The sequence below is a fragment of the Muntiacus reevesi genome, chromosome 1, assembly GCF_963930625.1.
Source record: "Muntiacus reevesi chromosome 1, mMunRee1.1, whole genome shotgun sequence".
Lineage (NCBI taxonomy): Eukaryota > Metazoa > Chordata > Mammalia > Artiodactyla > Cervidae > Muntiacus > Muntiacus reevesi.
In genome coordinates, this window is record NC_089249.1 from 58137031 (window position 1) to 58164909 (window position 27879).

At 53.7% G+C, this 27879-nt stretch overlaps 1 protein-coding gene across 1 annotated transcript; it reads left to right on the plus strand.

The window, feature by feature from the left end:
• The first annotated feature begins 9386 nt into the window (after positions 1 to 9386).
• LOC136160500 (1-acylglycerol-3-phosphate O-acyltransferase PNPLA3-like) lies at positions 9387 to 24905 on the plus strand. Its single transcript, XM_065924248.1, has 9 exons — positions 9387 to 9573; positions 12741 to 12973; positions 14362 to 14427; positions 15320 to 15529; positions 17066 to 17126; positions 18531 to 18749; positions 20632 to 20764; positions 22931 to 23035; positions 24736 to 24905. Exons 1-9 carry the CDS (start codon positions 9387 to 9389, stop codon positions 24839 to 24841), a joined length of 1320 nt encoding a protein of 439 aa, XP_065780320.1. The 3' UTR covers positions 24842 to 24905.
• The last annotated feature ends 2974 nt before the right edge of the window (positions 24906 to 27879 follow it).

The following is a 27879-nucleotide window of genomic DNA, read 5'->3' on the forward strand; positions in this document are numbered from 1 at the left end:
AGTTGGTGATGGACAGAGAGGCCTGGTGTGCTGCGGTTCATGGGGTCGCAGAGTCGGACATGACTGAGCGACTGAACTGAGCTGAACTGATATTAAACATAAAGGAATCTTAATATCTGTTGAATTATCTGTTATGAGAATCAGTAAAATATTCAGAGAAGAAGCCTTGAAAATAAAAATCCAGTGCATAAAATAGTCACCCTGGCATGCCCCCCCCGCCCCGAGCGCTAATGGAGACGACCCGGAGGCAGGTCTCTCTAGGGTGGTATCTGTTGGCAGGCACAGATTACATGGGCCCGCTGCCCCGTGTAACATGACCCAGGGTGCAATGTGTCTGTGCATTTTCCTTATTTATGCACTTGAGAGGATACCAAAAAGGAAAGGAGCAATAAGCTCAGGTCCTACTTGTGGGCCTGAAAAGCCGCAGCTCTCACCCACACCGTGTAGGTGTCCTGGAGCCGAAGAACCAGCAGGGCCAGACAGAGCTGCACCGTGAGGGGAGCGGCAGGGGCTGCCTGTGGAAACACGGGGTCAGCCCGCAGTGCGGGAAGTGCCCCGGGGGGCTCCTGGCGGCCCCTCATGTTCCGGGGCCTCCTCTGCTGGTGGCCTTCACTTCCCGAGTGAGGCAGGGCTGCGTGGAGGGCTCTCTGACCACCTGGGCCCGGGACCAAGCGCTGTCCCCTTGCTGAGCTGACCCGGGCTCCTGGTGGCGCCCTCCCACACCTTCCGCAAGCCCCGTGCTCCGGGTCCCCGTGGCCTTCTCTGCCAGAACCGAGGCATGGGTCTAAACACATGCAACCCCACCTTAGCAGTATTTTATAATAACCAAGATACTTCCATTTAGGTAGCATTCTCTACGCTGGTTCTGCCGTCATTGTAAGGAAAGAGATGTGTTAGGATAGGATGACATGGGACTGACTTTGTATTTGTGATTATTCCACCTTCTTACCATGAGCACGTGTTTTATTAATTTTTTTCAAATGTGCACCAAGAGTAGGAAGTGTATTACTTTTTCTTAGGAATATCCAGGGTTCCGCCTCACTGGTGCTTTACATGCGACCCCGTCTCCTCCTCATTGGTTGACCTCAGCTCACCCCCCCTGACATCGTCTACACCCGCCAGGACCTCACCTTTCTAGCACTGTGGGTTTCTCATCAGCGTGTGAAACACCCTCAAGTTTCTCCCACCCTGTCAATGTTGATGACCCCTTGATACGCTGGAATGCTCCCGCCTCAGGAGTCTCTGTGTAGAGTGGAGAGTGAAAGGCTGTTTGCCCGGTTACTGATGTGGTTACCATGATGCCGTTCCCCGTAATTACATTTTATATTGAATTTCTGCGTTCATCAGGAAATAATTCATAATAAATGTGATTGTTCAACTGCTTCCCCTCGTCTCTGCATCCTTCGCGCTGTGCTGCCTTTCTTGCCTCACGGCCAAGCTCCTTTAAAGTCCTCTGCCAACCCCCACCCCCAGCCCTACGCGGGTTCCCGGGCCCGCTGCCCCAGATGGGCTCGGCCAGGTCAGGTGGCCTCCACGTGCTCTGTCCTGGACACTGAGGCCCAGACCCTCCTTCCTGGACCCCACCTCCCTCTGGGCCCCCGAGTTCCCTACTGCACCCTGGGTATCCGGCGCTTCCCCGTGGCCTGGACGTGCCGCCCTGCGGAGAGCATCCAGCCGCCCCTGGGGAGGCCTCGCGCACTCTGAGGGCTCCCCACTCTCTGGTCCAGGGGAGGGCCCACCTGACATCCCCGACCTGCCCCTGGCTGCCTCCCTCACACCCTCCCCCAGGGCAGGGCTCAGCTCTATCATCGGAGCCAGGACCCGGCGGCGCCTTGAGTCCCCGCCGCCTTCTCCCCCAGCTGGTCCCTGTGCTGCCCGCCACCTCCACCTCCATTTCAGGCCCCTGGAAGCCAGTCCCTCTTGGCAGCCCGCCCCTGCCCTGGGCTGTGGCAACAACTTCCGGGCAGCGGCTGGTGGCCTGAACTCTGCCTCAGGCCATTCTTGGGCCCAGAATCGGTCAAGTCACCTCCCACCCGACCTGAGGAAGCTGCCTCCCCACAACGACCCCGCCCCGGGCATCCCCCCGGTCCTCCGCCTCCTGCTGGCAACTGTGTTCCTTCCTCTCAGCTGCTCACCTTCACTCCTCCGGTGGCAGGAGCTGGGGAGACGGGATGGAGGCGAGGCCCTCACCTCAGGGCACCCCAAACTAAGAGCAGGGGTCAGCTCTGCGGGGATCTGTGAAGACCCAGCGTGCCTTCCTCATGGCCTCTGAAACTCGGGTTTGACTTTGTCAAGGGAAGCAGTGTGGTCACTAACTTGTATTTAGGTCAGCCCTTCGTAAACCAAGTTTTCTGGAATGCTGATGTCCTTGCAGATGGGACTAGGGACTTTTATCAGTTAAGATTAATGGGGTTATGCTCCCAAAAGTTTCACTTCTCAGGGTGCGTGCCCTTTGGAGCCGGGCGGCCCCGCCTGAACCTTTCCCTGCCTCTGGACCCAGGGTCCGGATGGGCGGTGGGGGAGGAACACAGCGCGTAAAGGTGTTCATCCGGGTGTCACCTTCCCTTCTGCCCACCATTCGTTGACCACAGCAAGTCACATGGACGGGGTCATGGAAACGCAAGTCTACCTTTTGCTCGGAAGAGGAAGAGCAGAAATTCTGGTGAACAGGGCCACTGAAAGCGTCAAAACCCCCCAGTCTTTATGGCAGAGTAGATAACCCAGGAAATACTGGGCTGAAGAAGTCCAATCAGGTGTATGCAGTACAGGCTGTCTCAGTCTTTGAAATGTTAATACACGGGGAATGCCCTGGCAGTCCAGTGGTCATGACCCCGGGCTTCTACTTCAGGGGGCAGAGCAGGGGGAAGGACTTGATCCCTGGATAGGAACTAAGGCCCTCACGCCACATGGCGTGACCAAAAAAAAAGTGTACATCGTGTCCGTCAGAGAGGGCAGAGCTGTGACTTTATGTTCAACACGTCCTCAGCCACACTGGCCCTTATACACAATAGGCTCTCAGATTATTTGGCTCAGGACTTGCATTGCAATCTGCAGGTCAAAGTCATGGCTTCTCTTTGAGAGGAGGCTTCCTAAGGGAATAACAAGGAAATGCAGGAAGGAAGCTTAGTTTATTCAGCGTTCACAGTGAGCCAGGCCCCATGCTCTCTCTCCTTAAATCCTCACTGCACCATTATCCTTTAGGAACTGCTATCTTCATTTTGTCCTGGAGAAAACTGAGGTTCAGGCAGCAGGAGGATGCATTTTAAATAAGTGTCCGGCTTGTGTGACTCGTGCTTAAAATTTGCTCCTTCTCCTAGATTATCTTTGGAAAACTGTGTCCAAGTTTTCACACATCACAATCTTCTGTGTCTGAGCTGGGGAGCAGTAAGACCCTCAAAGCCTCACTTTGGTGGCCAGAGGCAGGTGTCCGGGGCCCCAGGGGCCGGGCCTGTGGGCACTGAGCCGAGGGCCCTCAAGGTCTTGCCCGGTAACAACCCTGCACAGCCTGTTTTATGTGCTCCCCCACTTCTTTTACGGGTCAGGAGGCTTCTGAGTCATCTACTTCACCCCCGTCCCGATATCCTGGGATTTGTGGGCATCACTGAGAGGCGGCTAAGAGCCAGTGGCGGGGACATGTCATACTGGGTCCATCTTGGATATAGTGTAAGTTGCTTAGTTTTTCTGCATCTGTTTCATCCTTATAAAAGCTCCCCTTACTGTGACGGTTAACTGTGTGTGTGCGTGTGTGGGTTCACATGCTCTCTCTCTAGCCTGGCTGCAGGTTGTGTGTGTGTGAACACGTGCATGCACGCACATGCTCTCTCTCTCTCTAGGCATGGTTGCGGTTGTGTGTGTGTGCACACACTCACATGTTCTCTCTCTCTCTAGGCCTAGTTGCAGGCTGTGTGTGTGTGTGTGCGTGTGCATGTGCACACATGCTCTCTCTCTCTCTAGGCATGGTTGCAGGGATGTGCTCTCTCTCTAGGCCTGTGTGTTGCAGGCTGTGTGTGTGTTCATGTGCACATGCTCTCTCTCTAGCCTGGCTGCAGGCTGTGTGTGTGTGTGTGTGTGTGTGTGTCTGTGTGTGTGCAGGCGCGTGCACGTTCCCTCTCCCTCTAGGCCTGGTTTCAGGCTTTGTGCAGGCGCATAGGCTCTTTCTCTCTGGGCCAGGCACACCTTTACATCTATTAACCAACCTTATCAGGTGGCTACCATCACCACCCTCACTTCAGCAAAGGGGGAACTGACCCAGAGAGGTACAGGCCCTGCCTAAGTCCACACAGCTTAGCAGTGACAGAATCATGGCTGAAACCCAACCAGCAGGTCTGCCCATAAAGCCAGCTCTCGTAACCATTAAAGGGGAGCTAATCTTGTTGTGATCTTCTGCCAAGGAGATGGCCTAAAAGAGTGCAAAAGCCCAGGACCCACTACTTCCCAATGTGAAATATAAAGCAATTAAAACAAAATCTTCTGTTTTTGGTCCTTAGCAATCTCCTCTCTCTTTTAGAGTGGAGAAAAGTAACCCTTCAAGAGGGTGTGACTTGCCAGGGGTCAACAGCTAACTTATAGCTCAGTTCTTATAGCTCGCCCTCTCTTCAATGCATGCCCAGACCCGGAAGTCCCCGCGCCAGACCTGGCCCTGAACACCCTTCCCCTTTACACGGGAGGCCGTCTTGCCTGCCTGTGTCCCGGCCCCGCATCCTCGTCCCGCACCTCTCGCAGATGCTCTGTTGCCGCCACTGCTCTGATTCCTCCTCCCCCTTGCTGAGCACCTCTTCCCCCCAATTCTAGCCAAGTTCCTTATAAGCAGGTGAGTAGCCCAAGTCTTCAGAGACTTTAGAAATAAGTGATGAAGTCAGACACAGACATAAAGCTTTTTAGAATGCTGCTCTTTAATCACAGGCTCCCAATGCAGGAGACCTGGGTCTGATCCCTGGTTGGGGAACTAGATGCCACATGCTTCAACTAATCGTCCACACACTGCAGCTAAAGATCCCTTTGATGTTGCATCGAAGACCAGGTGCTACAAAATGAATAAATAAATATTTAGAAAAAAAAACGCAACCGTGTGTGATGGGTGCTTCTGTTTAAAGACACCTTGTTTGATGCACATATGATTCATTAATTTGGAACTGTCACTGGTGCCGTTCCTAAGCTCAACTGACACATCCATTGTCTCCATAAGGCCGTCACAGCCTTCTAGAGCTTGGCTGCACCAGATGGCCCTCAGCTCTTCGCTTGGGCACCATTTTAAGTTGCAAAATCGCCACCAAAAGGCACCAAAATGTGAAACAAATAAGTAAACCGATGACAGAAAGGATACTTGTTTATAGCAGACACTGAAACAAGAAGGCACAGCTGGCTAACCACAGCTGGGAACGGCAGGTATGGGGCGACGTGAACGTTTTGGCCGCTCTGCAGATATCCATTAAAGGCCTAAAAAAGAGCTATGAGCATTAATCTTGGTTTTATAAATATGCTCTAGTGAGTTCTAGGTGAGTTCGTGAATACAGAACCATAAACAATGAGGATGGCTGAGTGTTTCTTTCCTTTCTGAGCTGGTCTCTCTGTGACATTCTCACTTGTCTCCCAACCAGTGGCTTGGTTGTTTCCTACCCAATAAGATGAACAATCCTAGGACTGTTCCTACTGAAGATTTATAGGTCAAGCAGACCTACCTCTGACTTTTGCACGTGGCATGGGTTTCACCCACTATCCCAGTTTGTCTGGGACCGAAAGTTTTCCCAGGATGCAGGACTTCAAAGTGCCCAAACAGGGAAGTCCCCAGCAAGCTGAGCTGAGTTGGACACTTTATATAAATATGAGATAAAGATCTAAAGTTTTTAAATCTAAATTATTTAATACGGGTGAAAGTGGAAACCTTATTCAATACTTTTATCAAGATAAATCTATTTGCAACTCTACCATCCCACTCTCACCTAGCTGCCAAAGTAAAGAGTAATAGGTTTCATGCCTTACAGTCAGGCCAGTGAACTAAGCAGCTTCATAGCAACAGGAGTTTCTTAATACCACAAAGTGTTCCTCAGCCTTTGGGTACAGCTACTGCCAAAACAGCCCACATTTTATCATGATACCATGACGTTTAGAACATGAAGTTCAGCAGGGAATGGACACTTGCTATTTCTGGGTAACACCACTGGGCACCATGGACCTTAATTGGGCCCAGACTACCAGACAGAGCTCTGACCTGGTCATTCCTAAATGCTTTGGCTGGCAGTCACATTCTTCTTCTGTGAGCTCTGCTAGCAACTCCTCAGGGGGCGTGGTGGGACCCCGGGGACCCGCTGTGCCACTCGCATCTGTTGTGGGGCCAGGCTTGTGGACTGAGCCCTTCGCCCATGGGAACCGTGTTAACTCTGGGTAAGCAGGGTCAGAACTGAACGGAATGTTGGACACCCAGCTGGTGCTTCTGAGAGTTGCTGAAGTGGTGCTGGAAAAGTTGTCAACATGCTTGATGTCAGAAGCTTGGTGGGGAAAAACAGCATGAAAGTGTTATTCACTCAGTTGTGTCTGACTCTTTGCAACCACATGGAATGTAACCCACCAGGCTCCTCTGACCATGGCATTCTCCAGGCAAGAACATTGGAGTGGGTAGCCATTCCCTTCTCCAGGGGATCTTCCTGATCCAGGGATCAAATGCAGGTTTCCTGCCTTGGCAGGCAGGTTCCTTATGGTCTGAGCCACCAGGGAAGCCCATAGAAACAGCCTAACCTCAGGACTTCCCACGGAGTGTTAACACAGGTTAACACTCCATGCCTCCACTGCAGGGTGCACGGGTTCAATCCCAGGTTGAGGAACTAATATTCTGCAAACCTTGCAGTGTGGCCAAAAAACCCCCCAAAACCAAAACTGCCTACCCTCACATGGTTAAGGAAACTAAGCTAAGAGGTAAAAGATGCCTGCAAAAACCTAACTCTGCTAAGGAGTGGCGAAGCCTGCTTTTGGGCTCAGTCATTCCTGGTGGCTCAAACGGTAGAGTCTGCCTGCAGTGCGGGAGAACTGGGTTCAATCCCTGGCTTGGGAAGCTCCCCTGGAGAAGGAAATGTCAACCCACTTCAGTATTCTTGCCTGGAAATTTCCACGGACGGCGGAGCCGAGCGGTCTAGAGTCCATGGGGCCGCAAAGAGTCGGACACGGCTGAAGTGACTAACCCAACAGCACTGATCCCATATCACAGCTCACAGCCTGCCCTGCGGGAGCACTGGGCAAGGGGCTGAGAGAGCTGGGACCGGGGCCCCTGCTCAGACCTTTCTTCTCTTCGTTTGGACACAAGGGTGTCCGCTTGCTGTCCACGTGATGAAGCGGTCACTCTCAGCCCTGCTCCTTTCCCACCTTCATCCGGGTCACACTAGGGAGCACAGATCTCCCTGGCAGCTGCCATGAATGTGCATCCATGGATTGGAAGAGAACGCAAAGGCCAGTGGCTCTTGGCGGGGCGGCTCATCTGGAACCTGCATTCACAGCCTCGAATTTTAGTCCTAAGAGCAGCTATGCAACACAGCAGGGCTGGCGGGGGCAGCAGTGCCCGGTAAGGGGCAGGAATTGTCGAGAGATTGTGGACCCAGCGGACCCTGCCAAAAGCCTCAGTTTCCCAGCCAGAAATTTCATTTCTGCCCCAACCTTGAGTGTAGGGCGGGTGTGGAGGGCAGTCAGTCGGGCCAGGCCTGCGAGTTCTGCCCCACCCTCACCATAGCCAAGCCAACATGGTCCGGGACAGACAGAGGGACCACCCCTTTCCTCGCGTTGGACCTCCATCAGTGAAGCGTCTATGTGAGGTCGCTGTGGGTCCAAGAGGTCACTCGGGGCTGCAGCTCCCACATCCCCGGGTCTGGGCCATAGAGGCGAGACAGAATGCCTCACCCTGGGGGTCTGCAGTCCCTGAAGTAGCCCAGCCTCAGCCTCTGCCCAGATCCTGGCACAGTCCTCCCCCATACCTCCAGGCACAGGCTCAGCTGGAACACGGGATGTCTCAGACTTGGGAAACTCTGTGGGTGGGGGTCATGCATAACCAATGTGGTCAGGCCACAGGTGACATTCGGAATCCTGGCAGCGTCTCCACCAGTGGTTTTACAGATGAGGATTACAGAGAAGGGAAGGTCCGATCCCAAGGCCCACACTCTGCAGCCCACGTGGGCTTGGTGGAGGGGGCAGAGGCGTTTCAGTCCACAAAACAGGGGGTGGGATGGCCCAGTAGCCTGGTTGCTGGCTGTGCAACTCTGGGCAAGAGCCTAAGCTGCCTTTGCGGGCTGCTGGGGAAATTCTCTGTGCAGTGCCGTCCCAGAGTCCATGGGGATCCCAGGCACTTCCTAAGGGCCCGAGCCTCCAAACCCCAAACCCTGCACCGCCCACGCCACCCCCCAAGCACCTGTTATGTACAATTTTGACTTAGAAGTGAAGTTTTGAAAGGGACCTTGGTGTCATTATCATTCAATGAAAAATCTCCACCATTTGCCATGGACCGAAGACATCATGCAAAAACTTGCAGGAAGTCAAAGACGTGAAATTCTATTTAGATGCTGGTGCCTACTGCAAGCTTGCTTCCTCCTGTAAAAACTCTGCAAGCTTGCTTCCTCCTGTGGAAAGGTAAATGAATACACTGTCAGAAGGATATTAAGAACCTAAGTGGCGGACGCCCTCGGTGGCGCAGTGGATAAGAATCTGCCCGCTAGCACAGGCCACAGGAGTTCTATCCCTGGTTCAGGAAGATTCCACCTGCTTCAGAGAAACTAAGCCCCAGGACCCCAACTACTGAAGCTCACCGTCCTAAAAGTCCACGCGCTGCGGCTCCTGAGCCTAAGTGTTGCAACTGCTGAAGCCCGTGTGCCTGGGGCCTGCGCTCGGCGAGAAGAGAAGGCACTTCAAGAAGAACCCATGCACTGCAGTGAAGAGGAGGTCCCCTGGCGCAGAAAAGAAGACACAGGGCTACCGAAAATTTAAAAAAAAAAAAAAAAAAAAAAATTTAAAAATTTAAACTAAGAACGTTAAGTAGGCAGCTGTAAAGTTCTAACTGGTTTAAGGGATGAAAAGAAACCGGCAAGGGGGCTCTCCTTCTCCACTGCCTACGGAGCTGCAGGAACCTCCCTCTCCACCCTCACCTGGCCCAGGTCTTTAGCTCTCCATCCTCCCCCAGATCCAGACCCCTTCCAGTCTTCCGCCTCCGGGGAGGGCGGGGTGGCCGCGCTGCCCGCATTGGGCCGCCGGAGGCTCACTCGTGTGGTCCGAGCGGGGCGGGGCCGGGGCCGGTGACGTCGCGCCGGGGATAACCCGGGCTGCGGCGCCCAGACCCGGCGGAGAGCCAGGGTGGGCGCCAGACGGAGCCGGGGCGCGATCCGACCCCGGCCCCGCCGCCCCAAGCTGCCGCCGCTATGTACGACCCTGAGCGCGGCTGGAGCCTGTCCTTCGCCGGCTGCGGCTTCCTGGGCTTCTACTACGTCGGGGTGACCAGCTGCCTGAGCGAGCGCGCCCCGCACCTCCTTCGCCACGCGCGCAAGTTCTTCGGCGCCTCGGCGGGCGCGCTGCACTGCGCCTTCTACCTCGCCGGGATCCCGCTCGGTAGGTCCCGGGCTGCGCGCCGGGATGGGGCGTGCGCTGGGAGCCGGGGCTGGAAGCCGGCCCTGCGCGGCTAAACCCGGGCTCTCCCCCGAAACAGTTGCGTCCTCCACTGCATCTTTTTCGCCCGCTGCCGGGGAGCCCTGGAAGCGGGGCGTGGAAACCCGGAGCGCATCCTCGCCTCACCTACCTTCTGGCGCCCAGTCTTGGAGGAAGCCCCCCACCCCACTCCGAGACTAGAGCCAGGTGGTCTAAGCGACGGGGAGGAGGGGGCATGACGGATCCGGGGAGCGGAATTCCCATTTGCCCTAAGTGCGGCCAGGTGGGAGGTTTGGGGCTGTGTCCCAGGCAGGGGTGGGTACCTTCTTCTCTCTGGGGACTCCAGGGGCTTAGACACCCCCCTCCCCGCCGCCCCCCGGGGCCTTTGAACTCCGCCCAGCCCTGGGGCGGGAGGGGGGCGCCTGGGTGCCTCTCAGGTAGAAGGCAGCTAGCTGGTTTGGGGTGAAACGGTGTTGAGGAGGGATGTTTTGGGGAGAGGAGAGGAATTAGGAAAGCTGTCTCCTCTCCTCCTTTCCTGGTGCTTGAGACCCTTTGGGGGACTGGGCGTTCCCATCCCATCTTCCCACCACCTCCCTGCACTGCGCCCTGGAAACAGGTCCTGGGTGTTTCAGTCTTGTCCTAGTGAAGGTCTCCGTCCACGTGGAAACCGGAGGGAGGGGAGGGCCGAGGCTGGTGGCCAGCGGGACTGAATGACTAGGGTCTGGCGTCCTTGGCCTGCGGTTTTGGCCAGGGAGCAGAGCCTGGAGCGAGTGCGGCTGTTGGCGCCCACACAAGGCGATAGAGCTTCTTTCCACTGGCCCCCTGGCCCCTGCTTTTCTGGGCTTCCTCAACCGTTCACTTTGTGCTCTACGCGGGGACGGCTGTGTTGGCACCGCCAGCAGGCAGTGACCGTCCCTGGAGGCCAGGAATCACTTGCCACTACTCACAGCCCTGCCATTGGCCAGGATCAGTGAGCAGACCCTGGGCTGATCGCGAGGTGGGGATTGGGAGAGGCCATGCTGGCAGCCGTCTCCATGGAGAGGGAGAGGGGCAAAGAGCAGGAAATGTGACCTCGGGGGCGACTAGACTGGACACACGGGCAGTCTGCACAGCTGGACCTGAGCTGTGATAAAAGCCAACCCTTGTGTCTCGGCTTGTGACCTGGAGACATCCAGACGGTCAAATGTTTCATTGGTTCAAATGCACAGACCCCAGCCCAGGAAGTCAGCTGACTCCAGCCTAGAGGGGGCTCACCCGTAGAGGACAGGTGCAGCGGGGGGCTGGGCTTGCAGGGGGAGGCTCGGGACCACCAAGTCCCCCGAAAGGGTCTGGAGGTTTTGGCAAGAACTGCTCCCCAGAGTCTAAGAGCCCCGGTTTCCTCCTTTAACTGCCCGTCTGACGTTGGGGAGCTCCGGGGATCATTCCCAGGGCCTGTGGCTTGGGCAGGGTTCCTGAGCGCAGCTCTGAACCAGGGCTGACCTGGAAGGAGAGCCAGAACCAAGCAGCTCTGTGCAATCATGGGCCTTCTGTCTGGGTTCAAAGGGGCCACATGTGCAGGGAGAGCCCAGTGGGGTCAGAGGTGGGTCAGGGCCTGCTGGTGTGTCCGGGCCCTCTGCACCCCCACATCTGTGGACGGCCGGGGCTCAGGCTGGGACAGGGGTAGGCCTGCCTGCCAGGGTAGTGCAGACCTCCAGAGGGGACCAGGCCAGTGAGTGAGGTCAGATGGATCGGGAATGGGCCCCGTGTCCGCTAGATGGCTTGACAGTTGTAGCATTAGAGGTTGAAAGTGTCCTTGGTGGCTCATGCGGTAAAGAATCTGGCTGTGCTGCAGGACACCCAGGTTCGATCCCTGGGTGGGGAAGATCCCCTCGAGGAGGGCATGACAACCCACTCCAGTATTCTTGCCTGGAGAATCCCCATGGACAGAGGAGCCTGGCGGGCTATGGTCCACAGGGCTGAGTGACTCTTTCCCTTTCCAGAGGTTAAAAGTTAAGTCTAGGGACTTCCTTGGTGGTCCAGTAGCTAAGACTCCATGCTCCCAATGCAGGGGACCCGGGTTCCATCCCTGGTTGGGGAACTAGATCCCACATGTCACAAGGAAGTGTTCTCATGCTGCAACCGGGAATTTGCATGCTGCAATGGAAGTGCTAGGCTGCCACAATGAAGGTCAAAGATCCCGTGTGCCGCAACTAAGACCTGGTGCAAACAAATAAATAAGAAAATATGTTTTTATGTTATTCTTAAATAAATAAGAAAATATGAGGTGCTTCCTCTGGGTTGACCGTGTACAGATTTTAGTGTACCTAACCTTTTCTGTCTCCAAAATGTAGGTGAGTGTTGTCCCATGTTAAAAACATACTGTGTGAGGCTCAGAAGCAGTGATGTAACGTGTTTAAGTTGCTCAGCTGGTAAGCAGTAGAGACAGGATTCAAACTCAGGTCCCAGCCTGCACTTGCCATGTGCTCCCTGCAGGGTTAGGTCCATCCATGCTCAAGCTCTGATGCTGTGGGTTCCCGGCATCTGGCCTTGATGCAGGGATGAAGACGAAGAGAGGGCTCCCTGGGCCCCTGGAAGCCCGTTTCTCTGGCCTGGGTGGGTCAAGAATGGCTCTGTAAATCTTATATTTCCTAGTTGTTGTGGTTCAGTCGCTAAATTGTGTCTGACTGTTTCTGACCCCATGGACTGCAGCACACCAGGCTTCCCCGCCCTTCAGTATCTCCCCGAATTTTCTCAAATTCATGTCCATTGAATCACGTGGAAGAAGTAAAAGACATCAGTGAAATGTGTTTTATTGATCCCGGTATAGCCAAAATATTACCATTTTCACATCTAATCAATACAAGACATCATCTGTGAGAGAGTCAACGTTTCTGTTGTTATTGTCCTTCTAAGCCCTTGCGATCCGGTGTGTCTTTTTCCCATCAGTGTGGACTAACCACATCTCAGGCTCAGGAACCACCGGCCGGATCAGGCAGCCCGGGCTCAGACAAAGGGGAGGGTCGGCAACTTCCCTGCCAGCAGGTTCCTGGTCCCACCACAAAGCAATTCCCGCCTCCAGGGTGGTACGTTGCTTTGCATATTTCTCTCTCCACCCCCATGACTCCCTTCTCCCCACCTCACCCCGCACCCAGAGCAGAGATTGCAGATCCTCATGGACCTCGTCCGGAGCGCCAGGAGCCGGAACTTGGGGATCCTCCACCCAGCCTTCAGCTTGAGCGAGTACATCCGAGACGGTCTCCACAGACACCTCCCTGACAACGTCCACCAGCTTCTCTCTGGCAAGATTGCCATCTCACTTACCAGAGTGTCCGACGGAGAAAACGTGCTGGTGTCGGATTTTCATTGCAAAGATGAAGTCGTGGACGTAAGCGGTTTGTTTATCTGGGTACTGTCTAGTCAGAAGGGCCATTTCCTTTTGGAAGCAACACAGGGAGGGGCTGTTGTAGGCCAGTCGGCCCCAGTTTTTACTTAAGATGCAAGAGAACCTGGTTGCCCGTGATGCTGGTTGGCTTCACTGTACCAGAGTGATGTCAACTGTGTGCCTCCAGCGGTCCGGTCCAGAGCACGTGCAACCCTGGGGTGTCCCAGATGGTGTCAGCTTCGGACAGTGTCTCCCCCTCCTTGCCGACTTGGATCAGAAGCTCCTGCTCCGGGGCCTTATGTGTGTGGCCCTGCTCCCAACGATGCCTGTTCCTTAATGAGGACCTGTCCACTGAAGCCCCTCAAGGGTGGGAGCGTGTCTTGGTTAATTCTGTCCTCTGGTTCTAGCACAGAGAAGATCATCGATGATATCAAAATACCATTTGGTTTGGCTCATGTCTTTTGTGAGAATGCCTTGGGCGTCGTTTCACTTAACACGGGTCCATACGAGCAAGCTGCCTGGCGTATATAACCAGCTGCTTCTCAGCAGCCAGTGTCATCTTCCACTTAACCTTGTTTCCAGGAGCATTTTCTAGGCACCCAGCACCTGTGCATTCCCACAGGAGCTCTTTTCTCTCATTGCACCAGTGTTACATCATGCTTAATGCTCGCTGGCGCGGTGAGACGCAGAGCGTGGTCCCTGGGTGACCAGCAGCAGCAGTATCTCCTTGGGGGGCGATTTAGAACTGCAGGCTCTCAGGCCCCGCCTCCAACTTGCTTCATCAGAATCTTAGGGGTAGGGCCCCGAGTCTGTGGTTGGCCAAGCTTTCCAGGCGATTCTGATGAATGTCAGTAGTTGCAAAGCCCTGATCTAATCTCTTTTCCAGGCAATCAGCTAGTCAACAACTAGTTGGTCCTGTCTGTGATGGCCCAGTGGGACCCTGTGGACAGCAGAGACAGGAAGTTTAAGTCTGAAGTTAACATTTGGTCCTTGGGCTTCCCGGGTGGTGCAGTGGTAGAAAACCTGCCTGTGTTGCAAATAGATGCAGGAGATGCAGGTTCGATCCCTGGGTCAGGAAGATCCCCTGGAGGAGGAAACGGCACCCTGGTCCGGCATTCTTGCCTGGAAAACCCCATAGACGGAGAACCCTGGCAGGCTAGAGTCCATCAGGGTCACAGAGAGTCAGATGGGACTGGGCAGGCAGGCATGCTGAAATAGTAAGTGTGTGGGCGGGCTCATTTTCATTCAACCATTTAGTAAAGCAGCGACTCTGCCAACAGCGCTGTCAGGCTTATTGCTCTCCTTGCTTGTAGAAGGCTTGTAAGGCCCAGGGAGTCAACGGCTGCCTGCTCTGGGCTGTGCTGTGGTTTCACTCTCTTCTGTCTTCTCAGGCCTTGTATTGTTCCTGCTACATCCCTGTCGTCTTTGGCTTGATCCCCCCTTCCTTCAGAGGCGTGGTAAGTCCACTTTTAAACTGTGTTCCTGGGAATTCCCTGGTGGTCCAGTGGTTAGGAGTCTGCACTTTCACTGCCAGGGGCCTGGGTCCATCCCTGGTTCAGGAAATACGATCCCATAAGCATCTTTGAAAAAACAAGGAAGACAAGGCAGTGGGTTCAGGCACCCTGGGCCCCTGAGACCTGTCCCTGAATGAAGAAAGCCTTTTGCCTTACAGTCCATGGGGTCGTAAAGAGTTGGACAGAACAGAGTGACTGAACGCTTCCCATGGAATATAGGAAAATGGATTCTCACAGTACTTACCCCAAGTGCACCTTACCTGTGGGATAAGATGCCATTTTTTAAGAGCTCAAGTCACAGGTTCACCACATCATTTCAATCTCCTTGGCTGGTCCTCATTGCCCAGGTGTGGGCAGAAAGTCAGGACCACAGGTTAAGTGTCTTGTCCGAGATTGCTCCAGCAGCTGGGGGCCTCTGGAATTGAACCCATGACATCTGTCTCCCTTTCAGCCTGATCTACATCACACTCTGCCCTGAGTGCACACAGCGCCCCTAGTGGGTGCAAGTTACATGGACTCGCCGGGGGGCGCTCAGGGCTGGGCCCAGCGGCGTGGGCCAGACACCAGCCTGGCGTGCCCCTGGACCTGGCACTGTTCTGCTGCAGTGCTCACCACACAACAGCATGTGGCAGTCCTGAGTGCCAGCCTGCAGCCTGGCCTGGCACAGAAAGGCTCACTCGGGGTTTGCTGCGAGTTGCTCCAAGCTCCCTGTTCTCTCACTAGGTCTGCCTGCGGCTCTGAGAAGTCTCTGTCCCTAATCTGAAACACACAGAAAACTCCAACCCAGAGCTCCTGACAGTGTGTCCTTTTTTTATTTTTCCTTCTCCCTTAAAAGCGATATGTGGATGGAGGAATAAGTGATAACTTACCCTTCATTGATTCCAAAACAACCATCACTGTGTCCCCCTTCTATGGGGAGAGCGACATCTGCCCCAGAGTCAAGTCCATGTTCTTACTTCACGAAGGCTTCACGAAGCTCAACTTGCACTTCTGCACAGAGAACCTCTACCTGATGTTCCAGTCGCTCTTCCCCCCGGATGTCAAGGTGAGGGGGGCTCTGAGTTCTGGGGCTGCTGCTCTCCCCTTTGCATCCCTCTTTGCCAGGGGACCCAGCAGCTCTTCAGGCTTTCCTGATGGCTCACTGGGTAAAGAATCTGCCTGCGATGCAGGAGACGCGGGAGATGTGGGTTCAGTCCCTGAGTCGGGGGAAGGAAATGGGAAGCCACTCCAGTATTCTTGCCTGAAACATCCCAGGGACAGAGGAGCCTGACCCAAAGAGTCACAGAGTGGGACCCGAATGAGCAGAGCAGCAGCTGTCCTCCACACAACTAACTAACTAACTAACTAGTTCCCCACGACTAACTAACCAGTGGGAACAAACCCTGTCCTGGAAAAGGGACTCAGCCCAGTGCTGCCTCCTGCTGGTCACCAGAATCCCCCGGGGATTCTGAAAGGGAGGGCTGGGGGTCGCCACTGAGATCCCACTTGCAGGGGCTATGGCTTAAGTATCCACAGCTTGAATCCATCTGCCAGTGCACGAGATGCAAGAGACTCAGGTTGGGTCCCTGGGTTGGGAAGATCCCCTGGAGGAGGAAATGGCAAGCCACTCCAGTGTTCTCGCCTGGGAAATCCCATGGACGGAGGAGGCAGGCGGGCTACAGTCCGTGGGGTTGGCAAAGAGCCAGACCCGACGTCACAGCACACCACAGCCTCGGCAGGAGGCTGACGTTTTTTTTAATTATCCCAACGATTCTCTTTTTTAATTAATTAATTAATTTGGCTACACTGGGTCTTAGTTGTGGCACAAGATCTAGTTCTCCGACCAGAGATTGAAACCCCCTGCCTTGGGAGAGCAGAGCCTGAGCCACTGGACGACCAGGTGAGTCCCCCAGTGACTACTGGCAGCCATGGTCAGGAATTACACTGCGTGTGGTGGCTTAATCTCCCCACCCCCAGCTCTGCCTTGAGACCTGTAGGATCTTAAGGGATTGAAATTGGGTTCTTGGCAGTGAAAGCATGGAGTCTTAACTGCTGGACCACACGGGAAATTCCCCGTTTAATCTTTTCTTGGTTGTCACTATAGTGTGGTGGACCTCACCACCCTAAGGCAGTAAGAAAGCTGGTAGAATCTGCACAGTGACAGCTCTCTGGGGAGAAAGAGGCCATGCCATACGGCATACCTGGCGGCGTGTGCTCACGGGTGGAGAGAAAGCTGGGCCACAGCATCGGGTGTCCGTGTGGTTTGAGTGCAGAGGAGGCAGCCCAATATCCCATGACAAGCAGATCAGGCCCCACTATTTGTGAGGATGGAGGCTTGTCCAGGGATCAAAGGAGACCAGAAGAACCAGCTCCCGTCATACTGGGGCGCCAGCCTGGGCTGCACACGGAGCGGCTGTCGTTCGAGCTGAGTCCTGCCAGGAAGTGGGGCTGCCTTCTCCCGGGAGCACAGAGCCCCGTCCACACATGGCATCGCTCGGAGCTCAGAGGATTCTGGCTCTGTGCCTGCCATCTTCAGGTGATGCTGAAAGGAGTGGCTCATGGTGACTCTGCCTGCGGTTAACTCCATGTGGTTTGTTCACAGGTGCTTGGAGAGCTGTGCCTTCAAGGATATTTAGACGCACTCAGGTTCTTGGAGAAGAATGGTGTGTATGGTGGAGGTGACAGCCGTGCCCTTTGAGCCAGCTTTCTGTTCACATTCTTGGTCACCAGGGGAACCGTGTTGGATCCACCACCCAACGCTCAGCACATTCACCTGCCATCTGGCTCGGCCCTGAGAGATAGGAAGTCGTTGCCCCCATTTTACAGATGGGGAGATGGAGGCAGCCATGGCCCGCATTCCGGGGAGCAGAGCTGGGATCAGCCCTGCTGACCCTGCAGAGGTCATAGCCCCAGGGTTCCTCTCCCTCTGAAGTGTCCCTGTCTGCCAACCGAAGGCAGCTCCTTTCTTTTTCATTCCTGCTTGAACAATTGTGAACCTTCAGTTTGATGAGGAAGGGAGAGAAATGGTTTCTGGGTCCCAGGTGAAGCTGTCAGGAGAGCTGCCTCCAGCCAGGTGTGGGCTGCATCCACCGGCCCAGCTGTGTTCTGGGGAAAGCTCCTGGCTAGTCTGGACTGGGGAACTTGGGTTCTTCAGATGTTAGTGTGGAACCAACTATTAGTTATGCCTCGGTCAACCTGGCTTCCTTGGGGTTCACTAGAGGATGCGTGGGGGCAGGGCAGGTGTTCCCTGGAAACAGATTCTCTGAAACATTCCTAAGAGAGAATACGTCTCCAGAGGCTGCGTTGTGTGTCTGTCAGAGGCTGGAAAGATCCAAGGGAGTCGAAGTGGGAGGTGTAGCTTGGGAGTGAGGCGGGGGGCATGCAGGGACAGCCCCTGGGCTTTTAACCCCGAGGTTGGAAGTGAGAGGTGAGCCAGGGGAGGCGTGGGCATCCAAGTCTACCCGTCCCACCGTCCCCACCCAGCGTGAGAGCAGGAACCACCCACTGGGATCGGCCCCTTAGCCCTGGCACCCAGCACAGACTCCCCGACCTGTGGCTTCTTTCCGAGGTCGTGTGATGGAAGGGTGCCATCGTTGACGTCAGACCTGGGTTCGAATCTCGCTCTGACGAGTGTCGGCTGTGTGACTTTAGTCAAATCGCTTCACCTCTCTGGGCTTCTGATTCCTCAGCACTCAGCTGGGAGCAGTTGCGTGGATGCTGCAGGGTCTGGAACACTGGGCTTCACCAGTGGTTCAGTTCTCATAAATCAGTTATCATCCTTCCCTCTGAACCTCGTGAATCCACATGTGGCTCTAGAGCCCACAGGCTGGTGAGTGACCGAGCCAGCAGCCCGCCTCCTCCATCCAGCTTCAAAGGCCCACACTGCGCTTCCCTGTTAGGAAAAGGGCGGTGGAGCAGGGTGGATCCCAGCCTGATTATTGCCAGGTGGATCCCCGCCGTGTGCTAACAACAGGCCTGTCAGCTTCCCTCTAACGGGGTGGGCACGGCGAGTAGGGACCCCGCTGCCCGAAATCGCCTGATGGGTTTTGTTTCCGTGCCCTTCGCAGGCATCTGTGACAGGCTCCATCTGTGCCTGAGTGCGTCCCCGGCAGAGGCGGAGCCGGAGGCGGAGTCAGAGGCGGAGCCGAAGAGCCTGGAGCCTTTTCTGGGCGTGGCCACCTGGGAGGCGTGGCCTGAGCGAGAGGAGCTGCTGGAACACTTGCGCCTCGGCGTGCTCTCCTGGGACAAGAGTGTCCTGGAGACCCTGGCGCCCAAGCTCACCATGGGTACTGGCTCTGGGGGTGGGGAGAGGGCGCACAGAGGAGGCGGTGGTCGGGGACCCTTTCAGAGCGGGTAGGGCGGCTTCCCCGAGAGCTGTGGAGGAAAGGCAAGCCCCTGCTTGGGAAGAAACAGGGCAGAGTGACCAGCCCAGGTTGGTGGGCCCCCCGCCTCCCCGCATGGACCGCCCATCCCCCTGAGTCCTTGCTCTGTCTCCCTTCCCATGCAGTCATGGCCAGAGGAAAACAAGCTCCAGCTGAGTTTGTATTTTATTTGTTTATTTAACACCAAAGACATTTTATACTGGGGCAGAACCGATTAACAGTGTCGGGATAGTTTCAGGTGAGCAGTGAAGGAACTCAGCCATACAGGTATCCACTCTCCCCCAAACCCTCCTCCCATCCAGGCTGGCACATAGCATTGCAGCTGGGTTTGTTTGTTTGTTTGTTTGCTTGAATTTATTTTCGGTTGCACTGGGTTTTCCTTCCATCTGGTCAAAGCTGTGGGTTTTCCAGCAGTCATGTATAGATGTGAGAGTTGGACTATAAAGAAAGCCGAGCACTGAAGCATTGATGCTTTTGAACTGTGATGCTGGAGAAGACTCTTGAGAGTCTCTTGGACTGCAAGGAGATCCAACCAGTCCATCCTGAAGGAGATCAGTCCTGAATATTCACTGGAAGGACTGATGCTGAAGCTGAAACTCCAATACTTTGGCCACCTGATGCAAAAAACTGACTCATCGCAAAAGACCCTGATGCTGGGAAAGATTGGGGGCAGGAGGAGAAGGGGGCAACAGAGGATGAGATGGTTGGATGGCATCACCGATTCGATGGACATGGGTTTGAGCAAGCTCCAGGAGATACTGAATGACAGAGAGGTCTGGCATGCTACAGACTTCAGACACGACTGAGCCACTGAACAGCAGCAAAGATGAAAGGGATGCTATTTCTTGCCCCAGGCACTAATGCCCTAGGAGTTGCACTATCCAACAGCTGCTCCGGTTATTGTGATCTGAGGCATCGTGAGGTCATCACAAAGGGAAAATAGAAGGCTAGGGGTTCCGGGTGGAAGAGTGGAATCCAACTGCAAATGCAAAGAAAGGGTCATGAAGCCTGGGCTGGGGAGATTTGAGATGTTTGTGTCCGCCTCCAAAAGTAATTTAAAGTGAAGTGGGGTTTCCATTCTGGAAGACTCAATGCAGTGACTAAGACTCAATGCAGCGGGCCCAGTTTCGATCCCTGGCCCAGGAACTGGATCCCACAAGCCACAACTAAGACTCAGCACAGCCAAATAAATCCAATAAATAAATTTAAAAGTAAAGTAGTAATGAAAGCTGCTCAGTTGTGTCCAGCTCTTTGGGACACTGTGGATTGTCCCCCAGGAGACTCCTCTGTCCATGAGATTCTCCAGGCGAGAATACTGGAGTGGGCTGCCATTCCCATCTCCAGGGAGTCAGTTAAAAAGAAACTCTTTCAAAGGGACCCTGTTTCCTGTTGGTGATCCAAGGGCTGTGTAGGCCCATCCCACATCTGATCTCATTTGTGATAGCTTCTGATTCCTTCCCTGGTGACTCAGATGGTGAAGGACCCACCTGCAATGTGGGAGACCTGGGTTCGATGCCTGGGTTGGGAAGATCCCCTGGGGAAGGGAACAGCTGCCCATTCCAGTACTCTGGCCTGGAGAATGCCATGAACAGAGGAGCCTGGCGGGCTACAGTCCACGGGGTCACAAAGAGTGGGACTCGACTGAGAAACGTTCACTTTCACTTTTTCACTTTCTGATGCATAGCTGCCAAGATTGTAGGATGTATAGACATTGCAGGCACCAGCTGGGGAAGGTGGTTTGGTTTTTACGCTGGTGGGAAACAGACCTCCGACTTGTGTTTTTCAGCACTGAGGAAGGCAATGAGAAACCGAGATGGGTACATAAACAAGATTTTCAGCTTCTTACCAATTAAGATCATGTCCTATGTGATGCTGCCCTGCACGCTGCCCGTGGAGTCTGCCATCGCTGTGGTCCAGAGGTGAACACTTCCAGGCTTTGTGGCTTCCTCTCGGGGCTGGGAGGTAGGGTGAGGATTCAGCCCAGAGCCTGGCTCCTTACACATCCGGGTGGAGCTCACAGGCTGCGTGGAATACCCTGGAAAGGCGCCTGGTTGGTGAGCACCTGGCCACCCTGCCGCCTAGGTTTGTCACTTCTTGCAGGTCTATGTTTTTGGGAAGGAGGGGGATTATTCCTGGTGTGTCAGAAGGTCCTGAGGCCTTCCCTGTGTGGCTGCTAGGTTCCAGGCCATTTGTTTTCCCTCCGCTTCTTCAGATTTTCTTTAGTGTTTATTTACTTTATAGCGACATAGTCAGCATGTCTTTCAGTCTGTCTTTTTAAAAGTCCCAAAGTGAAAGTGAAGGTCGCTCAGTCATGCCCGACTCTTTGCGACCCCGTGGATTATACAGTCCATGTAATTCCCCAGGCCAAGAATATTGGAGTGGGGAGCCTTTCCCTTCTCCAGGGGATCTTCCCAACCCAGGGATCAAACCGGGGTTTCCTGCATTGCAGGCAGATTCTTTACCAGCTGAACCACAGGGAAAGCCCAGGAATCCTGAACTGGGTAGCCTATCCCTTCTCCAGCAGATCTTCCCGACCCAGGAATAGAAGCAGAGTCTCCTGCATTGCAAAGAGAGTCTTTACCAGCTGAGCTATGAGAGAAGCCCTTAAAAGTCCCAGCCGTCCTTCAAACTCCAGCTCAGTTCTCTGGCTCTGCTGGACCTCCCAGATCAGTCCCCACCCCACCAGTCGGCCAGCTGCCTTGCCCTGGAAGGAGGGCTGGCTGCTCTGGCATATTTTTTCCTTCCTTTTGTTTTAAAAAAAATAGTTTGATAACTTCTTTTGTGTATTTGTTGTGGTTGTGCTTGGTTTTCAGACCAAGAAGCCCGCGGGCGTCTCATTTTGTGGCAAGTGGGCTTAGTTGCCCTGTGGCATCTGTGATTTTAGTCCCCTGACCATCAAACCCTCGTCCCCTGCAGTGGAGGGCAGGTTCTTTACCACGGCACCACCAGGGAAGTCCCTTGACATTTCTTTAAAAAAAATTTTTTTTAACATCAAAAACATTTTGCACTGGGCAATAGTCAATTAACAATGTTGTGACAGTTTCGGGTGAACACTGAAGGAACGCAGCCATAGGAATACCCGTATCCATTCTCCCCCAAACCCCCCTCCCAACCCGGCTGGACAGAACATTGAGTGGAGTTCCACGTGCTATATAGTAGGTCTTTCTTTCTTCTTTTTTTTTAAGTGCAGGTGACCCAGATTTGATCCCTGGGTTGGGAAGGTCCCCTGGAGAAGGGAATGGCAACCCACTCCAGGATTCTTGCTTGGAGAACCCCCGGGACAGAGGTTCCAGTCCATGGGGCTGCAAAGAGTCGGACATGACTGAGCAGCTAACACTTTCAGAAAACGTTTCTGTATTTTTGGCCGTGCTGAGTCTTCATTGCCGCTTGGGCTTTTCTCTAGTTGCGCTGAGTGAGGGCTCTCTCTAGTTGCAGTGCATGGCTTCTCATTGCAGTGACTTCCCTTGTTGCCGAGCACCGGCTCCAGGGCACGTGGCCTTCAGTAGTTGCGTCTCCCGGGCTCGAGAGCACAGGCTCAGGAGCTGTGGTGCATGGGCTTGGTTGCTCCGCGGCGGGGGGGTCCCCCGGGAGCAGGCGGGTCTACCAGTGATCCGCCGGGGGAGTCCTCTGCTGGCATTTCTTAAAGCCCGAGACATAGGGTCCTTTTCGTGTCTGGGGTGTTGGAGGGCAGAAGTCAGGCCTCCTTGGCAGCTTCCTCTGTGGGCGTGCATGTGGCCGAGCACCTTCCATGTGGGTGCAGGGGTGGTGTTTCAACCAGAAGATGCTGTGTGTCAGGGTCCACGCTGCCCCGGAGGAGCGGGGTCTTGGAAGACCCAGGCCTTTCATCTCCATGTAAGTCCCTTGAGCTCTCCTGAATCCAAAGTGGCGTCATTTCGCTTTAGGGCTTTTAGGTGGGCTTGCCTTGCAGAATTTATCAGCTTGGGGTTAGAAGTGACCCTGGCCGTTTACCTCGATGATGATACTGTCGTCAGATGTCTGCCTTCGGCTGGGGTTTCTTCTTGTCTTTGTTGTGGCTTGTCTTCAACGGCATACGAGGTGTGTGTCTCTGTGTTTCCTTCCTGCAGACTGGTGACGTGGCTTCCAGACATGCCCAGTGACATCCAGTGGCTGTGCTGGGCCACCTCCCACGTGTGTTCTCAGGCCATGGTGCATCTGTTCCCTGCTTCCAGGTAGGTGATTTGGCTGTGGGTCTGGGGGTCCCCCAGGCACCCTCTCATCTGCTCAGGCCTCACGCACCATCCTAGGAATGTCATTGGGCCCTGGAGAGGTGGTGGGGAGCATGTCCCCTGGTCCAGAGGCCCTGCATTACGGGAGGCAGCTGAGCCCATCAGCGGTCCCAGTGCACCTGCTGGGAGCTAGTGACCAAGACTCAGCTGCAGAGGGTGTGCTGACGCCCGGGGAGGTGTGTCCGCGGAGCGTCATTTTTTTTAATAGTTATTTATTTAGCTGGGCCAGGTCCTAGTTTCAGCACGTGGGATCTTGAGTTGTGGCATGTGGGGTCTAGTTCCCTGGCCACAGATCAAACTCCGGCCCCCTGCACTGGGATCACGGAGTCTTAGCTACTGGACCGCCAGGGAAGTCCCCCACTGAGCCCGTCCTGATGGCACAGAGGAGAGAGCTGGCTGATGGAGCAGGGGCGGGGCCCAAGGACAGGTAGCATTGGTTTGCCTAAAGGGAGTGGCTCTGGGTACCTGTAGCCCCGGGAGGGGGTGGGGCAGGGAGAGGGGGCAGGGCCCTTTTCCGTGTGTGTGTGTGTGTGTGTGTGTGTGCGTGTGCACGTGTGTGTTTGTTGTCATTGGAGGCGGGGCGGGGGGGCTGCTGCCTGTTAATGCAGATTCACCTGTAGCCCCGGGAGGGGGTGGGGCAGGGAGAGGGGGCAGGGCCCTTTTCCGTGTGTGTGTGTGTGTGTGTGTGTGTGTGCGCGCGTGTGCACATGTGTGTTTGTTGTCATTGGAGGCGGGGCGGGGGGGCTGCTGCCTGTTAATGCAGATTCCCGTCTGACCTCAGACGCCCTGAATCCAGGTCTCTTAGGTTAGAATCCGGCCATCTGCATCGTTAACATGGCCCAGGTACTAATGCTTCCTGCATTCTGAAAACTAATGAGCAAGAAGGGCCTGGTTCCAGTTGACTCTGGATTTTGTCCTGAAAGTCGTGGACCTTGGCTTTCTCCCCTGTTCCCTGGGGTGATCCTCTTCTCATTCGGTGTCAGTGAGGCTTTGGGGAGCCCCCGGCTCAGTCCTGAAACGTGGCAGGTGCTCGGGAGAGAGTCCTGCAGTGTTTCTATTAACAGACATGGAAGGTTTGAAGTAGGAATGGAGGGGTCTGACTTGTGCTGGGAAAAAGACAGTAGTGGCCTTGCGGAGGCCAGATCCCCAGAAATGGCAGCAGTGTTGGCCCAGCGAGGGGAAGGGCTTGCTCTCCAGGAAAACTGGAGAGGACTCATGAGGACTCAGGAGGACTGAGTGCTGTTCGTAGGCTCCAGGCCAGAAGGAAGATAGCAGTTTTGAGGCCTTGCTGAGCTCCAGGCTGGTCGGCAGGCAGGAGCAGAGGGCGGGGGGATGGCGGTGTGGCTGCAGAGAGCCACCCTGGTGGGTGAGCTGGTGGGTGTGGGGGTGACCGATGGGCTCCTCCTGGCCTGTGCATGTCCAGTGGGGGGTGTCCAGGTGGCTGGGAGGGCCACAGCTTTGGAGGCCTGGGATGGTGTGATGTCAGCCCAGCACGGGGATGGGGGACCCGAAGCGGTGGACTCGGGCTGGGCCACCCTGCAGACCCCAGACCGTGTGACAGCGTCCCCCCTCCCGTATCCCCACTCATCCGCAGACAAGAGCGGCAGGTCGGTGGCTGAGTCAGAATTCTTTGTTTGTTTCAGATCCCAAATCCCAGCAAGCGGCCAACGGCCTTCCTCCACAAACCAGAACACCGTGGGAGCCGCCAGGCTCCCTGCTCCTCCGTGGACCCACAGAGGCCAGAGCTGACATCTGTGATGTGCGCAGAATGACCTCCGTGCTGAGTTTGTAGTGTCCTGAAACCAAAGGCAATCTTTCTGTCTTACAAAAAGCTAGGAAGTGACTCTTGGTGTGTGCAGTGGGTGCGGAGCTCAAGGATAGCCAGGATATAAGTCTCGAAGTATCGGGGAACATTGCGGCGGAGGGCTGGGCTGCCCTTTGTGCGCTCTCGGGGGTTGTGGGGGAGGACGGTGGTCCCATCTCTCCATACAGGAAGCAGTAAGTGTGGGGCGAGGCGGGCTGCCATCCTCCCAAGGACATCCCTGGTTAGGGGGGACATTATGAGGTGGTAACTTACTTGTGCTCTGGTACATCTTTCTGAACTATTCTAAATATTTGGTGGAGTTATATTAAACATAACTCTCGTCAAGCACTGAGAGAGGGCATCAGAGGGCAGACAGACTGAAATGACAATCACAGACAACTAGCCAATCTGATCACAGGACCACAGCCTTGTCTAACTCAATGAAACTAAGACATGCCGTGTGCGGCCACCCAAGACAGATGAGTGGAGAGGTCTGACGGAATGTGGTCCACTGGAGAAGGGAATGGCAAACCACTTCAGTATTCTTGCCTTGAGAACCCCATGAACAGCATGAAAAGAAAAAAAAGATAGGACCCTGAAAGAGGAAATCCCCAGGTCGGTAGGAGCCCAATATGCTACTGGAGTTCAATGGAGAAATAACTCCAGAAAGAATGAAGGGATGGAGCCAAAGCAAAAACAACACCCAGTTGTGGATGAGACTGGTGATAGAAGCAAGGTCCGATGCTGGAAACAGCAATATTGCATAGGAACCTGGAATGTTAGGTCCATGAATCAAGGCAAACTGGAAGTGGTCAAACAGGAGATGGCAGAGTGAACATTGACATTCTAGGAATCAGTGAACTAAGATGGACTCAAATGGCTGAATTTAACTCAGATGACCATTATATATCTACTACTATGGGCGGGAATCCCTTAGAAGAAATGGAATAGCCATCATGGTCAACAAAAAGAGTCCAAAATTCAGTACATGGATGCAATCTCAAAAATGACAGAATGATCTCTGTTCGTTTCCAAGGCAAACCATTCAATATCACGGTAATCCAAGCCTATGACCCGACCAGTAACGCTGAAGAAGCTAAAGTTGAACTGTTCTGTAAAGACCTACAAGACCTTCTAGATCTAATACCCAAAAAAGATGTCCTTTTCATTATAGGGGACTGGAATGCCAAAGTAGGAAGTCAAGAAACACCTGGAATAACAGGCAAATTTGGCCTTGGAGTACAGAATGAAGCAGGGCAAAGGCTCATAGAGTTCTGCCAAGAGAACGCGCTGGTCATAACAATCACCCTCTTCCAACGACACAAGAGAATACTCTACACGTGAACATCACCAGATGGTAGACACCGAAATCAGACTGATTATATTCTTTGCAGCCAAAGATGGAGACGCTGTATACAGTCAGGAAAAACAAGACTGGGAGCTGACTATGGCTCAGAACATGAACTCCTTATTGCAAAATTCAGAGTGAAATTGAAGAAAGTGAAGAAAACGACTAGACCATTCAGGTATGACCTAAATCAAATCCCTTATGACTATACAGTGGAAGTGAGAAATAGATTTAAGGGACTAAATCTGATAGACAGAGTGCCTGATGAACTATGAACGGAGGTTTGTGTCATTGTACAGGAGACAGGAATCAAGACCATCCCCAAGAAAAAGAAATGCGAAAAAGCAAAATGGCTGTCTGAGGAGGCCTTACAAATAGCTGTGGAAAGAAGAAAAGTGAAAAGCAAAGGAGAAAAGGAGAGACATACCCATTTGAACGCAGAGTTCCAAAGAATAGCAAGGAGAGATAAGAAAGCCTACCTCAGTGATCAATGCAAAGAAATAGAGGAAAACAATAGAATGGGAAAGACTAGAGATTTCTTCAAGAAAATTAGAGATACCAAGGGAATATTTTATGGGAAGATGGGCTCAATAAAGGACAGAATTGGTACCGACCTAACAGAAGCAAAAGATATTAAGAAGAGGTGGCAATAATACACAGAAGAACTGTATCAAAAAAGATCTTAACGGCCCAGATAATCACAATGGTGTGATCACTCACCTAGAGCCAGACATCCTGGAATGTGAAGTCAAGTGGGCCTTAGGAAGCATCGATATGAACAAAGCTAGTGGTGGTGATGGAATTCCAGTTGAGCTATTTCAAATCCTGAAAGATGATACTGTGAAAGTGCTGCACTCAATATGCCAGCAAATATGGAAAACTCAGCAGTGGCTGCAGGACTGAAAAAGGTCAGTTTTCATTCCAATCCCAAAGAAAGGCAATGCCAAAAATGCTCAATCTACCACACCATTGCACTCATATCACACGCTAGTAAATTAATGCTCAAAATTCTCCAAGCTAGGCTTCAGCAATACATGAACCATGAACTTCCAGATGTTCAAGCTGGTTTTAGAAAAGGCACAAGAACCAGAGATCAAATTGCCAACATCCGCTGGATCATCAAAAAAGCAAGAGAGTTCCAGGAAAACATCTATTTCTGCTTTATTGACTATGCCAAAGGCTTTCACTGTGTGGATCACAATGAACTGTGGAAAGTTCTGAAAATGATGGGGATACCAGACCATCTGACCTGCCTCTTGAGAAACCTGTATGCAGGTCAGGAAGCAACAGTTAGAACTGGACATGGAATAATAGACTGGTTCCAAATAGGAAAAGGAATACGTCAAGGCTGTATATTGTCACCCTACTTATTTAACTTATATGCAGAGTACATCATAAGAAACGCTGAACTGGAGGAAGAACAAGCTGGAATCAAGATTGCTGGGCGAAATATCAATAACCTCGGGTATGCAGATGATACCACCCTTACGGCAGAAAGTGAAGAAGAACTAGAGCCTCTTGATCAAAGTGAAAGAGGAGAGTGAAAAAGTTGGCTTAAAGCTCAACATTCAGAAAACTAAGATCATGGCATCCAGTCCCATCACTTCATGGGAAATAGATGGGGAAACAGTGGCT